A 14,852-nucleotide genomic window follows, 5' to 3' on the forward strand; every position below is an offset into this window, starting at 1 on the left:
ATCTTGTTTGTTGTACATGGGAGGTCAGTTATTTGGAGATGAATTGCAACGTTAGAGACTCAAATCAACTCGAATCAATTACGGGGCGCGGCGCCGGGGAGACAGAGGCGGCTGCGGTGCTGTCGCAGCTGTTATTACGAATGTAGGCAGGAGGGACATCAATCCACATGTCCTGAGCCACTCTGCCGCCTGTTCATCAATATGAGCCCCTGCTGAATGCCACCGCACTCTGTCCTGCACACGGAGCAACTCTCTCGCTCACTCTGTGTGCCTTGTCACATTCAAGGTTTAAGAGAGGACACTGCTATTTCTCACACACGTGTTTATACATGTGATATATTACTTCTCACACACACACACAATTCACAATCAGGTTTGGTGCGAACACGCATTCAAACGCGCAAATTAAACTCAAGTGCGACTATAAAATCCACAATGAAACAGACAGTGCCCACCCATACACACACAGTAACTAACAAAGCCCATAGTACTGCTCCTCATAAAAGTGTATTTAGTTGAGGGGGACTGGGAATGGGATAGGAAAAAGAGGGATGGGAGGGGTCACAAGGCCATACAGAAAGGTGGAAAAGGACAGAGGAGGAGGCAGAGAGCCATCAAATAGAAGGCCAGGAGTAGCAAGGCAGTCAGGGGGAGCTGATGCTCACACACACACACACACACACACACACACACACACACACATACATGCGTGCACACACACTCGCTCTGCTCCAGCAACACCAGCACAGCTGACCCTGGAGCAGGAGGTGCGAGTGCTACAGCTTGAATACTAATGGCTTGGGCTGCACAGTATGGACAAAATATCACACTGAAATTACACTCTTATATACAGGAACTGAAATGTGCCTTAAATGTGCAATATCCTTACATTTCAAAACTCCCACCCACAGTTAGAATTAATCAGGCTGTTTTTGTTACAGAGGTTTTTTAAAATTATATAACTAAATATTCTCTGTTAAGATTTGCTGTAGTGTGTTTAATTTACAAAGTAGTCAGGGCTTAAACACCTGTTATAGTATCAACATAAAAAGACTGGGGAGGCTAAATAGAATATAATAGAATGTAAGTCGTGAATTGTGAAATCGTTTTCATAAATCAGAGTGTTTGTTGTTTCAAAAGTTTCCATTCAGATTGGCAGTCATATTTGTGCCTCATTAAAAGGCAGTCAAGGCTAAAAAGCTGCTTTAGCATGACTAAACTTGTTAACTGCTGTAGCTTAATAGGATATATATATATTATATGGACAAAGGTGTTGTGATATCTGCTAATTCATTGTTTTTTTCTGAAATCAAGGGTGTTAAAAAGAGTTTTGTCTGTACTGTTCAGGGAAGTCCTTCTACTAAATTTTGGAACGTTGCTGTGAATGCGGTTCACATTTGTTTGCTCCTGTGTTAGTCCTGTTTTATTGATAATACATATCTACAGGGATTAGACAAAGTGTATGTGTTACTGTGCATTTGTATTAATTTGTTCAAATTAATTACATTCATTTTGGGTCAAATGGATCCCAAACGTTACGAGAAAAATATGTTGGACATCTGAGATTGCTGAAGATGCTCACAGCATGTAAATAATGATTTGTCAGTGAAATATTTGCATATTGCAATCCACTGCAATATCAGTACTACACAGGCACATATTGGGATGGTTTCAAATTGTAATATGTTACATTGTGCAGCCCTACTATTGACATTCTGAGAACAGGAACAGTGACAAAAAAAAAAAAAAAACGCTCTATCAAATCTGAAGAGCAGTATGTTTCTACAAGAGGGTATTAGTGATAACACCAAGTTAATTATGCTTAAAATAGGAAGGTAACTGCAGAAAGGAAATTGATATGTTATACTGACATGGTATTCATACAGACTGCAACACTTACATGGGATGCAAAAATATCCTGAATAGGTCCATAAGTTTTTTTTTTTTTTTTTTAACAAAAAAGATGCAATCGTACACATTGAACTGGAATATTTTACACTGTTCTTGATAAACCATAATTAATTGTGCTTTCTGTTCAACTGTCTAATGACTAATGTGAGTATTGCTGCATACATTGACCAAGTACATAATCTTTAGTGGTGTGAGCTGATTAATTCTAGTTACCCTACATCAGGTTTAATGAACTAGTTGAATCTTCTGGCACACTTTTTTCCAAATTAATATGTTATTATTTCAAGTGAATAAAAATGTAGAGAGAACTTAATTTTTTTTTTTATTAAATTGCTTACAAATAGTCAGCCCTCATTGTGGCATAATGGTTTAGTATAGCTGAAGTTTATTTAGTAAATAGGTGTTAAGCAAGAACTTCTATTTCCTATAAAATGCTATTGTGTATCTTGAATATAATGACATTTAGTTGTAAAAGCTATTTGTCTGTCTGTCTAGGTTATGATTGTCTGTCAAAGCTTCTACAATTAGACATGGCATAGACATATAGCATAGTGCAATCTGGATTCCACGAGACATTTGCATGAGCCGTGAAATCCTATCAGCACGTTATTCAGCTCATCTGCTGAAACCTTTGAACAGACATCCGATGTTAGGGAAGAATACAGACCGTCACAGCAGGAACGTCAGCTTATGCTTATTCTCCTTGCTATTATGATGATCTCAATTGGTTCAGTGCAGCAGTAATGGTGGCTCAGTGGTTAGAGTGCTTGGCTATTGCTCACAGGGTTGTCAGTTCAATACGCTTGTCGTCTAAGCTGCCACTGTTGTGCCTTTGACCTTGCTCTTGCTTTTTCACACTCTTAACTCCAGCACTGGCTGATCTTGTTCTCTGACCACATTTCTGACCACATGTAAAGAGAATCATTTTACCGTACCATAACTAGAATAATGAAAAAGGCAAATATGATGATAATGTTACAGTCAATTGTATTAATCTGCAGTGAAAATCCTTTGAATTCCTACCTTTAATAGAATGTTACAGTTACGTTTTAAATAGACATATACAGCTCAAAAAAATACAGGAATACTTGTTAGTCAGAGATTAGCATCAACTCAAGTCAATTTGGGATATTGATCAGTTCAGCTAAGTAGCAGGTGGGGTTATATATCAGTTTCAGCTGCTTTGCATTAGAGGGGCAACAAAGAGTCAACCTCCAAAACAGGAATGGTTTAATAGGTGGAGGCCCATGACATTTTGTCGCTCCTTGCTTTTTCTGACAGCTTTTTCACTAATTTTGCTGTTGGCTAGGGTCAGCATCACTACTAATACCATGGTGCGACACCTGGACCCTACAGATGTGGCACAGGTAGTCCAACACCTGTAAGATGGCACATCAATATGTGCCTTACATGGAAGAACACACAGACCTCTACAGGCTACCCAACGGTACTCTGATTGCTATAAGGTATTGAGATTAAATCTCACTGGACTCATTGCCAGACTCTACGCTGATACAGTGGGTCCTGGGTTCCACCTGGTGCACAACAACGCCTGGTTGTATGCGGTGAATGAAGGCAAATTTGATACCATTGACTAAATCACCCCCCCAAATCCTCCCATGCCCCCATCATTTTTCCCATTGGGATCTGATGTGTTTTTTGGAGCATTACATATAAGTAACAACTGTATTATATAAGCTGACAGGTGTTATCTTGTGAGTAAGGTTTAAGACTAGTATGTGTGCTTATGGCAAAGTGACTTGAATTATTGGATTTGGAATGCAGATTTCCAAAGTTGTACAGGCATTCAAAATTCCTTTATTCACAGTGTGTCTTGTGAGTACCAGGAACACATCACAAAAGTTTTTGTGAACAGATAAGTAACTAATTACCTCCACAGATAAGCAGTAGTTACATTCACATGCAACACATATCCAGTGCTTCAGGGCAGTATTGGTACACAATACTACAGGGGGAGTAAAAAAAAGTTACAGGAAACCCTTTTATTACAAAAATGAAAAGGAAAATAAACAAGAAAAAATACATATCTGAATTTCCCAGCAAGCAATAGGTGAAGGGCCCTATCCTTCTATGTCCTGAACATGGCTGCCATCTTGAAAGCTGCCATGTTTTTGAAAGAAAAAAAAAAAAGAATCTGCACATTTTTATCCACCCTGTAGTTTCTGTCCCATTTAGCATGTTAGTCAATATCAGTTAAAATGCTCCTCAGTCAATATATGACCATTAGTTGCAGCCTCTAAATTAGTCAACTCATTTTTAATACGCACTAAAAACTAAATAAAAAAATCAATGTGCTTAAAGTATCAAGACTGTCAACAAATTCATAAACTGCAGAAGCCCTAAAATTGATCAGCATCCTTAAACAAAGAGAGCTGTGCCCTAGATTAATGGAATCAGTCCTGCATGTCACCACAAGTAATTACTAAGGCACCACGTGAGTGCTCTTCCAAACTGCATAAACAATACATCCAATAAAAATGTACATATTTTAGAGAAGAAAGGATTAAATTAAGTTTTGCAGATAATGGCAAACCACAAATCTTTCCAAAGGTAGCAGAACATCACATTTCAGACGATTTCATGTTCCTCTGATGGAGAATGTCTCACCTCTCTCATGCATATATTCATACGTTTTTATTTTTTTCATGTGTTTACCTTGTTTGGGTTGCTGGCTGTAATGATCCACACACACTGGGAGTTGCTCTCATATTGAATGGGAAAATTCGGCGACGTGAACGTTCCTGATGGACCTTGCAGGTTTGAGCCACAGGTTTTCACTGTAAATAAACAGACAGGAGAAAGAGTGAATAAGAAGTTAAAAGCATTAGCAGCTTGGAGTCTCAAAATGTGATTATAAGGTGGAAATCTAATCAACAGTAACAGTTAATTGGCAACAGATGTGGTCAAATGCCCCTGAAAGGTTTTATGCTCCTGCTACTTGGCTACTGATTCTGGTACATGTGTGTTATATTTCACTTAGTTTTATTTAACTGCTTTTAAAGCTTGGCAGAGTAAATATCAAAATATAACTTTACAAATCTTAACCAGTCGGCCATGAATGCCTTCATTTGTCACCGATTAACAATCCAATCAAATATTCAGACGACTAGATCCATGGCAGCTGAACGAGTTAATTCAGAGTGGGGCTTAGCCAAATACACTTGGGCATGATTCGTCATCTTAATAGAGAAATGCCAGTTATAATTTGTTAAATAGACACGCTCCGGTCTCTTTCTCCCACAGCCAGTGACAGTGATAACTTAAAATTAGCATGCTCTGAAGGAAACAGGCTTTTGCATCCCCAAATCCGGCCCTTTGTATTTTTGGCACATTTATCATTGCCGATGCCAAAGTGACAGGGATTTGATGAAAGACAAGGAGGCATTATCTCCGATGGCAGCAGGTTTTGCTATCGGCTCCTGACATCTTGATTGCTTTTGAAAATAAATAACTCATTATCTCAGGCAAGTACAGGGGGAACCAGAGGGCCCCTTCAGAGCCAAAAGCGATCTTTCTGCTCTGAAAGTCATTCCCTGTCAAGGCATCAGGATGGTATCCTCTGACGAGCCCTTTTCCTAGTCTGCCATTTGAACTGAAGCTTACTGTGAGCCAAAAGGGTCAAAAAATCACACACACTGTCTAAGAAATCCACAAGAGGAGAAGTAAGTGGATGGCACAGCTGGAGTGTACAGGAAAAGTGTCTGTATCATTTATTGTTCCACACTGTGGCACCAAGTCTACAGAATGCCAATGTATCAAGTTAACCATATTATTAATAATACTTATCTGTCTGTTGGAGTGAAACTTATTATTGGAATACACCCGACACATTGTTTCAGTATGACAATGGGTGCACAATAGCTTTCCAAGATACAAAAAGAAAAAAAAAATGGTCCTTTATAAATGGGTGAATTAAAATTTGTGATTAAGTCAGAATACCCTTGGGCTGTCCTGAAAATATAGATCTGGGCAATTTTCTGCATGATTTCAAGTGGCATCTTCTTAATTAGTTTGTGCAGCCTGTAGCCGCGGGAACAAACAGACATGCGGGTGACATGAAGGCAGTGATTTAGTGCATAGCTAAAGGTCACGGGACCGCTGAGACAAAGTGCCGGAAACTTCCCGTGTGTGCATATGACAAGAGACAGCGGTGGGGGGCCTGGACCCACGTTGATACACACTGCTCGCTTACGCACAGTGAGACCGGCCAGGCTTTGGCGTGTGCAGTGGTACTGAGAGAATGGGATGTTCCTTTGTATTAGCCTGCGCAGCCGGTGGCCGTGTTCAAGGAGCACAAGGACTGCCAGTGGAGAGGGCAGCTGTTCCTGACAGCCCACAGGGTGCGCCAAAAAACTGATTGGGCAGATAAAGGCCTGTCGTGTGGAATAACTGATGCTTATAAGCTTATGTGTAGATCCTGCACAACTGCATGAATGTCTGTGCTGATATGCAAGATAACAAGAAAGATTTTTTTTTGAAGAAGAAAAAAAATATTCTACTTTTATTCTGCTCTTTAAATTTCAACACATTTTCAGAGACACTGTAGAGTCTTTGGGAAGGGAAGGCCTTAGATTCTGAATCCCAGAATCCGTACAAATTGGTACCTCTGGTCTTCCATTCCATTCTAATCTCTTGAGTTAAGGTGACATAGACTGAAACACTACAGAAGTGGACACAAGAGGATCCATAAACACTTCAAAAGCACCGTCCTCTTGTTCTCCCTGTCGCCAGTGTTTCCATCACGTTAAAGCAGCATCAAGAACTTATGGATGAGCTGGCGATTTAAGAGTTTGTGGAAGCGCTCCAGCAGGCTGCTTCTGTATTCTCTGTGACATACAGTATATCTGCGCATGCTTGCGCCGGGCCTGACAGCTCAATTACGGCCTGCTAAATGAATGGCCTTGGCTGGGCACATCTCGCCCATAGCTAAGCAGCCAGAGAGAAATTATCTCTAAAATTAAGGGACAGGAGGGTGAGCAAACAATTGATTACTCGCACAACAATGTCCTGTCACTTCCTATCCCACCTTCATGAAACAAGAGCCTCGCCTCAGCAAGAACAGGGCAATAGCCACTGACTTGTGCTGAGATTAAGAATATGATAATGTTGGAGGCTAAAGTTTCACTGAAAGGGATACAGACGGCCTATGTCCTCTTCTCATGCTTTGCTTTTTTTGACCTGTTCTTTCGGCTGTTCTCCATCTGTTTTTTTAAATCACATTAGCCCAAACTTTTGGACCGGGCTGTTGCACTATCGTCCCTTTTAATCAAGAATTATTGCTGGACTTTCCAAGCAGGATCTCGGCCAACAGATAAGCATTTACTTCTGGGCATCAAGATAATTGCCCATCCAGCTTGATAAAATGTCCTGCTTCTTGTATTGTTTTTTTTCCCTCCAATATTCACTATTTTATGCTTCCTGACATTGAAACTGACCTCTATGGGGAAAATGAGCCAAGTCAGCAGAAAGCATAACAATTAGGAATGTAGAGGAAGCAGAGTAGTCATCTTTATTAAGCAAAAAACAAACAAACAAACAAACAAAAAAACATTTACCACCCAAAATGATAAATGATGGCATTAACCTAGGAACAAAGTGATTCACCCCTTTTCCGTGGCATTGCCCTGGCCTTAATGTCACGAGGCTAATATCAGTCAGAGCATACCCACACAAAAACCCACACGTACAACACCACCATAATATTGAGTCATCTGTAGACACACTGCACTTGTACACTGCTTGCAGATGTGCCAACGCTTTCAAACAACATATAGAACAAACGCTATTCTAATAAATTAATGCTTCAAGCATCAGAATCTTGAGTTATGTGAAAGATATTGCTTAGAAAACTACTCATTAGCACCCCACTTGTCTTCAAATGCCTTGCGACTGTGCCTTTGCTACCATCTTCCCTTTCATCCTTTCTGAGCAATCCTTACCTCCCACATATTACACTTTTCTCATTGGCCAAGAAATTGAACCAGCTGGGCCCAGTAAAAACAGGCTTGTGCGCTTGAGCGGAGGTTTGTTTTCTCTCTGTTGCTGGTCATGTTACTCACTTCCTTCATCATGCCAACAGAGAAAACATTTGACCAGCATCTCTGCTACTTCCAAGAGACCTCAGCATATGCATAAACACAACTTGTGCAACCAACTTGCACCATATACATTAGTCCTACCTCAAACATACTGAGTGAAAACAAGCATATTTGTCAGGAGTCTGCATTGAAGAAAGTCCAGAAAATATTTGGCACGCTTGCACCATCTGCCTTAGCTTGTCTTTTTTCTCTCCATGTGGCCATATGGCATTGTGTTGCCTGACGTGTCTAAATGCCTTAGATGCAAAGCTAAATCAGTCATTTGTGGACACAGGGACTTCAAAGGTTGCTAGTCCTCAGCAGTCATTTAAATACAAGAAGAAGCCAGAACAAGAACTTTTGGGCTAACTTTGAACAGATGAAAGAGTGCTAATAAAGTTCAGTCTGAAACCAGACTAAACCCTCTGCACCAATTAAATGTATCCCCAAAGACCTCCCCCAGTGCAGCTCAGGTAAGCTGAAATGGCATGCCGTTCTAGCTGTTGAGCACTGTTGAGTCATCAATGTTCATAGTCTTAAAAATGATGCCTCAAATAGTTCAAATAATGAACCACCATTAAGTTGGGGTAAAAGAACGATGTACAAGTCTAAATAGCCTTTAAATTAATGACATTTCTAGAGTAGAATACAATCAACATCTACAACACACATGATTCGTTATGAAACCAGGAGTGCATACAAACATCTACATTAATATAGAACTAGACTAGGTAGAATCTGGAATGGTTCTCCAATTTTCTTTAAGGAGTTCCTAGAGGTGCTGAACTCTTGTTAAATGTCTTCTCTTCACTCTGCACTCCAATTCATTCATGTCAGGTGTTTGTAAGGGCCACTTTTTTGACTAGTACCTAACTGCAGATGTGTTTCTTCAATGTAATGCCTTTAATATTAATCTACAACATAGTGAATAGCAAAAATAAAGAACAAATATTAATAAGGATGTATGTCCAACATTTTGACTAGTACTGTATACTGCAGAACTGTGGGACTACAATAGGCTACAGTGGGTGTTTTTGTACCTTTTTGCTTGGTTAAATAAGGTTAGAATTGTTTGCTAGATGACTGTATAGTTTTAAATCTGCATTTTATACCACCCAACCACATTCTTATCTGCTTCATCTTGGTCAGGGTTCAATGGTTCCAGAGCCTACCCGGAATCGTTGGTTTCAATGAACACAGCACCAAAGCTGCTTTTTTTAAAGGATATTTTTTAAATTAAGAGATGGACAATTGGGTTATCACATCATGTGAAAAATGTGAAGAACTATGATAAAACGACTTATAATGAAATGTGTGTTGCCACTATTTTTACTTGCTTTTTAGTGTGGTAGTAGTGTTTAGGATGAAGACTGCAACTTTTTTTTTTCAATGGCCATTAAAGCACCACTCTGCCTAGAGCCTCACCACTTAAGAATACAGCCAGGTATATTATATAAAGGGCTGTCAAAACTGCTCTACCAAAGCTGTTCACATTTAATAGTCAATAGTCAACTAAGTAACTAAATCTGCTGCTTCATCAAACAAAACTGGCTAGAAAAGATTTTATTTTACTAATCGTCTAATCTTTGTTTGTTTTTCACTTTGGATGATGTGCTGTGTCAGAGTGCTAAATAGTTTGGCTTTTATTGAGTCTGTGAAAGTCACTGCCTCTTTATGGCTCCAGAATGTCTGCAGAATACATATTAATTAAGGCTAGATTTTTGACAAGCATCAGTTTTCTGAAAAGCATTTTGGATTTCATTCTTCAATGACTGAGCAAATGTGATTTATGTCACTTAAGTCAAGTTGACCATGCTGGTAGACAAACCTCATTAACAAGCTGATAAACATGACTAAAATGGCAAAACCAAGATAGCCGACGAACATAACCAGCATGAATAAACTGGTTGACCAGCAGGATTGGCATGACCAATTTAAACGCCCAGCATGACCATAACAAAAAAAAAACAAAACAAAAAAAAAAACAAAAAAAAAAAAACAGCTAGTTTATCACCATAGGGCAAGTTTGCACCTTGATAGCCATTTTCCAACTAATCTGCTATCAAAGACCAGTTTAAACCATGCAAAACCAAAGATAATAAAATATGGTTATCAGTTGGAATTTTTCTTAGCTGATTTGTTAAATGTAGTCCTTTTCATAGACAATACATTTACCCTCATTGACCACTGTATTCGTTTCTTATTAATGACTTATTTCAGGTAAATGAAATGCATGGATAGCATTTGCCCTTTTACTATACTTCGAAGAAAAAAAAACAATCACTTTAAAGCAGTAAACATAACACTGTACCCTTCTGATTGGATTGGTTGGATTTACTGCTTTCATTTTCTCCCCATGTCTTGTTAGGATGAGATATGTGAAAAAAGAGAAAGTCAAGCTCACTTTTTTACTAAAAAAACAGACATATGGCCAGCACAGGAGAGAAATGAGACTCCCTTGGTAAAGAATTGCAACTGATTATGTGTTTAAATCACTATACATGGGCTCGTTTTAACATTGCTATAATGATTAAATGTTTGTCAGGCAGAAACTGCACTAAAATCAAAACTCTACGTCTGAAAGAACGGATTGTGTCTTTGGTGACTTTTTCTAAAAAAACTAAAACAGCCATGAGTGCACACTTCAGTAATAAGGATGGAAAGAATCCAACAGAAGAAGAACAAGAAAAAAAGAACAGCTTCGTGATTTCCCAGCATGCTTCTCAAAGACAATAATTATGCCTCGAAGTTGTCTGTGTTGCTCTACTTCATTTCAAGCTCTAATTACACATAATTAAAGTGTCTGCCTGAAATACGCCAGCAGTGTAATGTGTGTTAGCTTGCCCCTTCCAGTGCAACGTACACAACACTCTGTCGCTTTAAGACCCTCGCTGGTTAGCTCAGAGTATTGGTGATGTCACTGACAGTAAACACGTCTCGGCTCAAGATTTTTTTATTGTTGCTATAGCAACCGTATTTCTTCAAAAAAGGGAAATATTTTATGTTGCCATACTGATTGATGCACTTGTTGTGAGAGAAAGAAACAAAGTCTTTGGAGTAAATTAATGTTCTTTCTGTTGACACAATATCAATTAAAGCTCACTTATTACCCCCTGTTCCAATGACTGATCTAGATTCATAATAAAGCATTAAGCAAGTTATGATTCTTAATGAGAAGTGTCAGTGTAGATATTACTAGGTGAAACAAAGCTACAGAAAGGGCTAAAAAAAGATGCATATTCATGAACACGGCCACACTACGGGTCAGTAGCCACAGTGCTGCACCGTGAGGTAAAGTGGGCGCTATCATATTTGCAGCTTAATTCACCTAATAATCACTGCACTTCTTAATAAAACAGCCAGGTGGCACATGGTGTTGGAGGCCACTGGAGGGCTGTCATCTAGGGACATTCTACTGTACAAGCTGTTATGCTAAAAGGTAAAGGCTTGAGTTTTGACAGAGCTTTTTAGGTTTTGTTAATGCACTGAATAAACCCTGGATAAACAGCATAAAAATGACTGCCATACACTTTTAAAACAAAGAGGTGTCGCTGTTTGTACACATAGACAATAATAGAATGCTACTTACAGTGAATATAGTTAAACAGCTTCCTTAATGCTAAAAATATGTCTCGTTTTAGCACTGAAACTATTCCCACATTTTAATAAATGGTAAGCTATAAGAAAAAGTGTAGCCAGCAGACTAGTGTTAGCTTTTAGCCTAGCGTGGTTCTTGCTCATTTATGTGGGTTTGGCTTTCTTACACTGTGCTTTTGTTTTTCCCCCTTCAGATGTGTAATTTTGCTCCGGTCCAAGGTAGTTTTGGACTTTTACAACTAACCTGTTTTATAGTACTTCAAACTTCAAGTACTTCCCATGCCCTAAGCTTATATGAGGTCATTCTGATAACTATCTTGTTATCAGTGACATTATTACACAAAGTAAAACCATCAAGCTGGAAAGTATATGACAAAAAACCTTTAGATTTTTGCTACCTGAACTAAATGTCTTTGGTACAAATTGAGTTTGACATTTTGTATTGACTTCTGTGAGGAACATTTTCTGACAAGCTGGATGTCAAAAGGTCCCTTTTGGACATTTAGGCTTGATCATAGTGGCTATTGGTGCCCTTCTTAGTTTTTACAGAAGTGAGGTGAATAACTGTAGCTGGAAAACCTGACAATCACAAAAGTAACAAAATAAGTAAAGTTCAGAATATAAAAAATTAAGCTTTGTCCACTAGCCTATCTCTTGTCGTCTTTATTGCTTAGCTTGCATTTATTAAAATCATACCCTACTGGTTTCACAAAACCAGCCTTCACACTTAGCTCCAGTAAGCTATACATGACAAAACAGCTTAAAAGTAGAGCTTAGAGCAATAACGGAGCATAGAAAAGAGAGTAATATTTCCCAAAAGCAAATCTATATGGGTGGCCTAGATTGAAAAGGGATGCCCTAAAATCTGTTTTGACCAGTAGCATTTGTTACAGCCAGTGAGAAAAAAAAAACTAAAAACAAATCTCATTACTGCCCTTGAATAAAGAGAGTGGCTTAAAATTACAACAAAGCATGTAAATTGGCCCTCTTGTTCTAACAGGGAAAAAGACCAGTGTGTAGAGGCAATCATCTGCTCTCCACAATCTGGGTTGACAGACCATGTGCAATGTTATAATTAAGCATGTCCTGGTATGATCTGAAAGATCAGTCAGTCCGACCTTATTTTTTAAGAGAGCACTTTAAGCTTCTATTAAGCCTGTCCAAATCTGCCTGATAGTTTTGGGTTATTTTTTGTCAATTTTGCTTTTTTATACTAATGTCAGAGTTGACCTTAACTCACATCTAAAACCTATTTATACAATTTTGACTATCAGGATTATATCTCGATAAGCCCTAGCTGCATAAAAAAAGTAAAGACTAATTTAAAACATACAAATCTGATCCCTCAAACACACTTCTGAATGTGTTCTAAGACACATTTGGGCCTCATTATTACAGTGTGAAAACATCAGTCTTCGAAAAATTCCTCCTAGTACAACCGGGGAAGGGAAAAAAAAAAAAAAAAAAACAAGCAAGCAAATGTGCATATCCTATCTAACACACCATACAAATTTCAGCCTGACTAACTGGAGACAAGCTAAAAACCCACCAGGATACAATCTAGACACTAGAATAATTAAAGTTGTTCCAGGAATAAGTCACAGAAAGTACTGCCAACCACTGTAGGTGCAGTGGTTAGTAATGAGTGTGACAGGTGACACATCCAAAGCAGGAGGCCCAAAACATATATATCTCGTAAGTCAGTGCAACATACTTTAGCTTCCAAAATACAGTATTTAACAGCTTAACAGAATGAGACATTTGATTATTAATATATCAATCATTTGACCACATGAGGTATTATGTAACTGGTGAATTAAATGTTGATATTTGAGAGGGCAGCAGACCACTATGAAGCTTACCTCTGCACACAGGTCTGTGGTCACTCCAGGCAGCAAACACTTCAGCCACTCTCTGACACGTGATGCTTTTCGAGCCCTGGAGCACATGGTCTTCATCACAGGTGAACTGAGCCGTGGCGCCAATGCTGGAGAGAGAACACAGACGCACACAAACACAAAAAGATCCAGACACATTAAACAATAAATTCAATAATATGCACATAAACAGACAAACATAAGTACAAACCATAAAATGTTACTCTAGACAAGAAAAGTATACAAGGAAAGATAAACACAGTTTCTCGCATCTCTCTGCCAGCACCACTCTGCGGATGTTCCTCCACTACAAGCACTCCTCATGATTTGAAAGCACTCAACAAAAACACTATGGCAAACTTGTGTGTCTTCGACTGGAATAAAAATCAAAGTACACTAAATTAGATTTTGTTTGAAAAAGTGTACTTTGGGCATTTCATCCACTTAACTGTGTTCTGAAGTTCTCCTGTAGAAGCCAGTGAAAGGAAAAGACATGCTATTTAACAGAAAAGCATGTGCTCTGCATCCATCATGAGAACTCTGTTAAAGCTGCTCTAACAAATAAAATAATGCATATCCTATTAAATTTACTTTTATATATTTTTGTGTTAAATGAACTTAAATGCTTCTAAACTAATATATAAAACTGATAAGTAATGTATTGTGTTTCTTGAGAATTCATAAGAAAAAGATAGATATCTTAGATATCAATGAATTCATTTTGAAGCAATACTACTGGTTCACTGACCATTAGTTATTGCATAATGAGGATAACAACTGCCAGAATCACATTACCAAGAACCAACTTTGTTTTGGGTGTCACATCAAATCTCAAATAACTATCATTGTCTTAAAGTGTAACATTACCAACCGTTGCATAACGGATGTATTCACTCTTATAAACTTCTTTTTCTTATTTAATATTTAGTGCATCTTACTAGCTGTAACAGCACATTTCCCTATTCCTACAGGGGTAGATATGTTTATGAGAACTGCTGTGATTCTTGCTACAGATTGTAAAATGCGTCTGTGTAAGTATTTGGCCAAAAATAAAATGAATACAAATACTTTCCTACCTAAGCTATATACTACCAGTAGTAAAAATGATGATCAATGTTTAATCACGCATATATAATAACATAAAAAATGCAGTTGTATCTATTAAGATACAATTGTACTTAAGCTGACACATGTTTAATTACATAACTTTGTGTAGTGTCTTTTGAACCAATGACTGCATTATTTACATAACTAATGGATTGTTAAATCATAATTACACAGCTATTCGAGAAAAATAATAAAAATGTGATTCAAGAAAATTCCATTCATTAAAAAGCCTTGTTTTGAAAGTTTGCATATGCATTGCATT

General features: G+C 38.2%; 1 protein-coding gene across 5 annotated transcripts in view; it reads right to left on the reverse strand.

The window, feature by feature from the left end:
• The window catches only part of csmd3b (CUB and Sushi multiple domains 3b), a 524,461-nt gene that overhangs the window by 218,715 nt on the left and 290,894 nt on the right, over nt 1-14,852 (reverse strand). For all 5 annotated transcript variants that reach the window (XM_022683312.2, XM_049475470.1, XM_022683311.2 and 2 more), the window contains 2 exons: nt 13,469-13,593; nt 4,588-4,709 (listed from right to left, as the gene is read on the reverse strand). In XM_022683312.2, the coding sequence (XP_022539033.2) occupies nt 4,588-4,709; nt 13,469-13,593 (247 nt within the window). The remainder of the gene's footprint in view (nt 1-4,587; nt 4,710-13,468; nt 13,594-14,852) is intronic.

The sequence above is a fragment of the Astyanax mexicanus genome, chromosome 3 (genome assembly GCF_023375975.1).
Source record: "Astyanax mexicanus isolate ESR-SI-001 chromosome 3, AstMex3_surface, whole genome shotgun sequence".
Classification (NCBI taxonomy): domain Eukaryota; kingdom Metazoa; phylum Chordata; class Actinopteri; order Characiformes; family Acestrorhamphidae; genus Astyanax; species Astyanax mexicanus.